This window comes from Vanellus vanellus, assembly GCF_965231255.1.
Source record: "Vanellus vanellus genome assembly, chromosome: 4".
NCBI lineage: Eukaryota > Metazoa > Chordata > Aves > Charadriiformes > Charadriidae > Vanellus > Vanellus vanellus.
Window position 1 is genome coordinate 26,508,791 of NC_138909.1, and position 7,763 is coordinate 26,516,553.

General features: G+C 38.2%; 1 protein-coding gene across 1 annotated transcript in view; it reads right to left on the reverse strand.

Annotated features, from left to right (window-relative positions):
- Nucleotides 1–2,159: 2,159 nt before the first annotated feature.
- LRIT3 (leucine rich repeat, Ig-like and transmembrane domains 3) overlaps nucleotides 2,160–7,763 on the reverse strand; it is a gene marked incomplete at both ends in the record, with an annotated part of 11,230 nt that continues 5,626 nt past the window's right edge. Inside the window, 2 exons of the mRNA XM_082482887.1 lie at nucleotides 2,160–3,262; nucleotides 4,376–4,681. Of these exons, the coding sequence (XP_082339013.1) occupies nucleotides 2,160–3,262; nucleotides 4,376–4,681 (1,409 nt within the window). The remainder of the gene's footprint in view (nucleotides 3,263–4,375; nucleotides 4,682–7,763) is intronic.

Genomic DNA, 7,763 nt, shown 5'->3' on the forward strand with positions numbered 1-7,763 from the left:
TAGTCAAACCAAAAGGTTTCAGATTTGCAAGTGAGCTCTCTCAAACGAGCTTTGCACCACCTCAGTCCAATATATTGATGTATCACCTACAAGTCAGGTGACAGCACTTTTGAACTTCAGAATTAGATTCAAGTTTCTTGCAAAGCTTTGAAACCTGACATCAAATATTTTCCAGGAATTAAAAACCAAATGTTAAAATAATTCCTCTCATTAAAGACAAACATGGTGTTTTTAATTGGAAATACCTTCAGCAATAACTACTGGCTACACTGTCTATATGGAAAGTAGAAGGCAAATATTATAATACTTCAGGTCCTGTTAAAAATGTAGTTTATTATAAACTGCTTGTCAGATGAACCTTGGTTTTGACACAAAAAGAATTTGCTTTTCCTAAAAAAATCCCAAATTTAAAAAAAAAAACCACACCAAAATAAAAATATTCTGCTCAGAAAACTAAAAACATTTTCACTGCAATCAAAATTATCCATAGAAAAAGGAAGAAAGATCACTTTTAACCCTGCATACTAGTAACACAGAAAGGAACACCCAGGTTAATTCTAAAAGCATAAGCAGGTAAGCTAATTTTGCACTCTTGAACATCTCACCTGCTTCCTTACTACAGCTCCCATGGTCTCAAATACTCATTCTATTACCCCTGACCATTGAGCACCATCATGTAGATGCTATGGAGGATTTTTCAATGTATTAGTTTTCTGCCATGATTTTATGTTGGAGGGTTGGGTTTTTTTCCCCAAAGTGTTTTCCTCTTGCCAAGCTGCGCCTTACAGGATAAGCTCTCCAGCATTCCAGCTGGCAAAATTTAATCTTACACTAGTGACACCAAGAAACGCCACTATTTGAAAGTTAACTAAGCTTTGGTTTGTAGCTTTGAGTAATATTTCTCCCTGTGGAAAGAGAAGATTCCCAATTTCCTAGCAAAACGAACAGTTCTCCTAGGCACAGAAAGAAAACAATGCAATTGTATTTTTTAGGAAAAACTGTGGTTCTCAATTCATTCATACTCCTAACCATAATAACTGAACCCAAAAAAATAAAAGCTCTGTTGTTTACTTCAGGCAATAAAAAAAGCAGTCTCAGAATAGAAAATCCATTATTATCATTAATAGGCAAATCTACATTCATCATTACTATCAATATTTATATCTGATTTTTTAAACACTGGGAAGCATGCTCACAATTAACTTTCACTATCCTCACTGAACTCCATTACACATCCAGCATGATCTGAGGATAAGACCTCCTCTTACCGTATCTCAAAATGTATTATATTACTACAGTGTAGTACATAGTATAGTGCAATATCCATGTAACACACAGGTATATAAGATTGTGTGTTGTATTACACAGTACCACAAAATTTCCTGTAGAGATTTCTGAAATTGAGGTATATAGACATAAGCATCCAAGTAAATTCTAAGGCTGAGATTTCGCAATAAGATCATTTGATGTAAATTAACATTATTAATATCTAGTATCTCTCACAGAGTTACTCATGATATCTTACCTGAGCTTCAGAATCCTAAAAAAGCTCCTTTGCCATAGCATCTGCAAAATGACAATACGATGTGTATCGTACCTCTCAAGAGTCCATAAATTGTGGCTACCTAGCTTCAGTCTTGATTGGCCTGAGATCACTTCCAGTCCAAGATACGACACAAACAGCTGTATGACATCTCAAAGCACACACTGATGTCAAAAGAAAACTTGTATTTTCAAAGAAAGTTTTGACCTCAATAGAAGTAAACCGTTTTCCTATTAAGTACATACTTTTTATGAAGGTTGTGAATAATGTTTGATACGTGCAACTAGCACATCATACAGTAAAATGAGAGAAGAGAAAACAGAAAGATGTTTTAATGAAAAGAAAAAAAAAAGATCTCTAACCAGGCAACAATTTCATGCTGTATTTATCTTTTGAAGAACATCATTCCTTCACATCCAAAGTCACAAACATAAAAAAGAAAATAAACAGACAACATTTTTCTTTTATTCTCCCTCCTACCCACCACCCTACCCTCCAGTAGACTGCATTTATATTCTGACCACCACCTGGCACCAACCTGCTTCCAGATGCAGTATCATCATTTTGGATTAATTTTACCTACTGTATATTCCGTCTCCTCCACCCTCACCCATGTTCAACACAGATACTCAGACCTAGAGCCCTCACTTTTGAAGGTCATCTGAGAATCCATGCTTGACCTAGAACAAAGGAGAAGTCTTTCCGACTCATCTGTGTACCTTCGCGCCCAGAGCTGCTCTCCTGCATTCACTGTTCGAGGCTTCAGAGACAGCGTTTCAAATTTCACATAGGTCTCTTTTGCAAGGTCAGCTTCCTTTGCAGTTTTCGGTTTCACACGAAGTTTTAAAACTTTGTAGAGTAAGAAAAATATCAAAGGTAAAACAACCACACATGCTGCACTGCTGGCCAATATCAGAATAGAAAACTGAGAGCTGCTTTCATCATTTAACCTATCAGTGGAGAAAATAATGCACTGCTCTTCTGTAGGCGGCACTCCTTTGGGTGAGACGCATGCCATATATTGAGTACTAGGTTGCAAACCATCAATTGTGACTTTGTTTTTGCTGGAATCGGTGCTCAGAGGCAACATATCTTTCTCGCCATACTTTGAGTATAACACAGTCACTGCGGAGTTGCTTGTGGCATTGACAGTTTTCCAAGTTAAGGTCACTCTTTCATCAGTTTCACTGATCACTCTTAGGTTCTTTACAGTAACATTTTGCTCATCCATACTTGCTATTTTCAATGAAGTATCCTCACCTTTCTTGCTTATCTCCTCAGTCTGCTTTGTCTCCTCACCTTTCTTGCTTATGTCCCCAGTCTGCTTTTTGTTTCCATTTGTCACTGCCTTTGAATTTTTCTTTCCATCAAACACGGGCCTCAATTGCTTCTTGTCAGTAAACCTGATGCTCGTTGATCTTTCAGTGCTAACCAGTGCTGTGGTGGTCGGTGTGGTGGGAAGAGGTGTGGTGGTCCTCTCAGGTTCCTGTTTGGATTCCTCCTGAGTGGTATTCTGTCTCTCTGCCTCTTGCTTCCTTCCATACTTCTGTGGTGACACAGTTGTAGTAACTACACCAACCACTGTGACAGTAACAGCAGCTTCTGACATTCCTGCTAAGTTCTTGGCTTTACACCTGTATTCTCCTGCATCCTTGTACGAAATCCCTGTCAAGCTTATTATGGACCATCTGACACCCTCTCCAGGTGTTTCTTGAATTACTACAGGAAAATACAAAGAGTAAAACATTATAAAAGGGAGCTAAAGAGAAAGTAACTGTTATTAGACTACTTATTCCCTTAAGTTATTTCTGCCAGAAGGAATCATATGTATTAAACTTAAAAAAAAAAAAAACAAAAAAACAAAAAAAAAAAAACCAAACCCACAACCAACCAAACAAAAAAACCTACACAAACTATGGAGCTCCTTGCTGTATTGCATTGTATAGTATTGCATTGTATAGTATTACATTGTATAGTATCGTATTATATTAGTGCTCAGCTTGGGTGAAAATGGAGTTGAATGTCTGGAGGAATTACAATATAATTTGCAGTTTCACTAAGTAAAACAAAACCACATAAAGAGAAATCAAATGTCTTAAAACTGCTAAGTGACTAGGAGATACAAGTCTCACTGACTTCCAAGTGACACTGAACACACTAGCCATTTAAAACGTTTTTGGAAATTACCTTTGGTTTAAGATATTTTAGTACTTTGGACTATTACCTTCTTCAGACCTACGATTTAAGATAACTGCTTGGCATTAGCAAGAAACATTTTTTCTATTGAAGTTACTGCATAAGTATCATAGCAGCTAGATTGATATCAGACAATCACAGGCTCTTTAGCATTCAAGATGGATGTTGCAAATAACCAATAAACATGTGCAAATAACATAGAAAACATGATATTGGAAAATCCTGTGTTTACAATGCTGAGTTTTAAGTGGCTCAGTTATGGCCTCACTAGCTTTTTTGACATGAACATTTTGAACCAAAATGGAGATTCCAGTAGCAAGTTCTCTTTTCTGCTTTTCAGCTTCCGACTTGGGGCCCAACTATCCCAACCTCCATTCTCCTTTATCCTTCCCCCACTTCACCCATTTCCCCCCTCCACACCCATTGTTCTTATTACAGACCACATTGGGAATCCAAACAGTCTGTTGGACCTGTTCAGACCAAGACCCAGACAAAAATTTCATAATGGCTGTTGCACGGATACAATTGCCAGCTTGGTGCAATACCTGGTCCATTGTTACTCATTATAATGGCCTCAAAGCACAAGCCACCCAACAATTTCAGGCTTTCCCATTTCCTATAAAAGAGCAATTATACCTGTATAGTTCAGTGGTATATTGTCTGACCTAGTCCAAGTAAGTTGGGGTGTTGGGTAGCCAGTCGCATCACAGCGTAGCAGAACGTTGCTTCCCAGCGGGGAAGTGATTTTTGTTGCCGATGTCATCACAGATGGTTTAAGACACTGCTCTAACTCAGCTCTCTGGAACAAGATTCCTGCCAGGCTTTCAGGTCCACTACATGAAACCAGTGGATCAAGAAGTACAACCGAGTTGTCCACAATTTTGGAAAATTCAATTAGCTTTGAAATGCGACAGTCACAAAACCATGGGTTGTCCTGCAAACCTGAAGCAGGGAAGGAAGAGGGGAAACAAAACAAAACACAAAGATGTTGTCAGGCAATATGTGGGTATTGTGATTCTAGCATGACGCATGACTACCACCAAGTACAATCAGGGAGAACCGTGGACCTATTCTGAGTTAATCTTTTCTCTTTCAGTTTGTCTTTTTTGTTCAGCTGATTGGTGGGGGAGCTTTTGCAAAGGTGAGGAAGAACATTATGAATGTTTATTAAGCTAAACTTTTTCTTCACAGAAGTTTACAGGAGCATAGTAATATACTGGCACTGCCTTTTTGCTATTTATCTAAGAAAAAACACTTTGAAAAGATGTCTTAAGGTTGTAGATACATTTTCACCTGCATGTGCCTTCTTGAAAGATAGCTTCTCAGGGCCATTGCATCCTGTCGCTATCCTCTGCTCTTAGTCCATCTTTGGGCTCTTACAGTTGGATCTTCTCAGACCCTTTTTTCAATGCTGGATGAGAACATGATGATTTAAGGGTGTAGAGCTTACACCAATATCTCTGACCCTTGAAAAAAGGATAAAGACTAAGGAGAAAAGGCTTTAGGCCAATAAAATTCTTATCTGGCTCTGAACTATACCAATATTCTTTGAAATCTGGCTTCAATTTAGGACAATCTCTGAAATACTTTCAAGAAGAATAGCAGAAGAGCAGCAAATGGGAAAGACCCTGAAAAAAGCCGATGACTACAATATTTTTATGATGGCACGCAAGAACGCTATCTCTCCTCCTCTGTTAGAGGCTATAACATTTGCTTCTTGATTCCAAATTCTTTGAACAAGAGGCTTCTCCCTCTTGGTGAACTTATTACGGTGAAAGAGAGTAGCCATTTCTGAGGAATATAATCCTCAGCTGGTATTGATTACTCTGCTATGTTGACCTTCATAGAGCATCAGCAGCTTCACCAGGTAAAATACCACACAGCATATCACTCATGAGTCCAAATATTTTCTCGGTTTACTTATACTTTTGGGCATAACTTTTTCATTTTTTTCAAGTATTAACAATAAACAGAAGTTACAGTGTGAAATGAGGGATGGCAGGCAAGAACCCATCACTATAGATTTACTGTTTAGTGCAACAGACAAGTCATATCAATTAAAAACTAAAAGAAAAAAAAACCTGAAGCACCTGCTAATATTGCGCAGTGTGTATTTTTAGGAATTATCAAAACAGCTAATTGAAAAATTCTGCTTTTTGTTCTGAATGAAGCCTGCAGATGAAAGAATACATGAATAATTAACTACTGCTTCCTTTTATCGCCTGACCAAGATTAGGTTATTTTAAGCACATTGCCAGTGATTGGTTAAAACTGCAGTAAACCCCAATTAATCCCCGCTCTTTAAAACAAGACTTGACCTGAAGAGATTCCATGACTTTGACATCACAATCCAATTTCACTCCTTCCAGACATAAGAGATTTTACATCTATTCACTACTTATTGCCCGCTGGAATAGAGGAGGAGAAATCAAGGAAACTCTATCAGCAACTGCTTTTCTTTAAAAAAAAAAAAAAAAAGAAAAAAAGAACCTCCAAAACATAAAAATTTTTCCTGTGAACTTCACACGCATATATTCACAAGCAAAAACAGTACCATCCGAATGCTTTCCTTATGTCTAAGCACATCAACTGTGTGTGCTCATAAAAATTTTGCCCACTCAAGCACATGTATGAAACTATTTGTGCTCATTTTTTAAATTAGGCAAGCTTTAGTTTGTACTTTGAGGGGTAGAGATAACATTCCTGTAATATTTCTTTTTTCATTCCCACTTGCTTATCAGGGGCCAATTTTCTTCACTATGTTAAGAAAGAGACCGAGCATTTGAAAATTAAATGCCCCTAAATTATAAGAGGGAAGACAGGTTCCCCTTGAAACAAGGCCTCAACTGCCAGAGTTCCTCCATAACAAATGCTGCTAAAAATGCATGTGAACTCCCAGCACGGCCTCTGTGCTGTCTAGTGGACAGAAGCACGGGGCAGCTGTGCTACAAGCAGGCGGCAGGACAGGAACTCTGGGTCCACAGCGTTAAGCAGGACAGATTTGCAGCATCAGTAGGCCTCCCATCCCACATAACAGGCAGCAGATTCTCCCTCACATTGAATGCTACTGAAAATATTTCTTCTGCGATCTTTCTGCATCCTACAAGCTTTACTGCAGGAAAGGATGGGGTTTGTTATTGTTTCTAATACTACTAGCAGCACTCAAAGGTCTTTCAAATTGAATCATAGAACAATTTGGGTTGGAAAACACCTTTAAGATCATCACGTCCAACCATCAACCTAACACTGCCAAGTTCACCACTAAACCACATCCCTAAGTGCCACATCTACACATCTTTTAAATACCTCCAGGGATGGTGACTCAACCACTTCCCTGGGCAGCCTGTTCCAGTGCCTGACAACCCTTTTGGCAAAGAAATTTTTCCTAATATATATAAATCCATGGCTTTCATATTCTCCTGGTGTCCCAAAGAAGACCTAAAGTTGTCACAAAAAGTGTCAGAAATTGACAACAGAGAAGGAATGATGAGGCAAAGATGGATAGTCCTTAGATTGGATGGTTGTTAAGTCCAGTCTGGGACACAGGCTTGACCATCATTCTGAAGGCCTGGTTTCAGCTTCAGAAGAAAGCTGTAGTCTCAGAAGACTCTGTACTTCTCTGCTTTAGTGCAAAGAAAAAGTTATTTTAGTTAGTGACATCATCTCCCCCATCATCATGCTTCCTAGTGGAACTGGCTAAAGAAGCAGGACTTATATAAATACATACAATATATACAGATACAGAAGTTCCTTGATTGCCTCCATGTCTCATCCCTTCTATTTATCTGTGTCTTGCCAATATCTGGCAGTATTCACATTATTTTTAGTAAACTTGTACAGCCATTGTAAGTCATCAAGTCATATGAATTCCCAAAATGAAAAGATGAAAACACTACTGAGCTGGAAGCAAGGATAAAACACTGAATTTGATTATACTTCAGTTAGTTATTGAAGAGAACAGAAACCTGGTGGAACACCAAGTCTTTATATTAAAATACAAAAATTTTAATATATTGTTGACCTG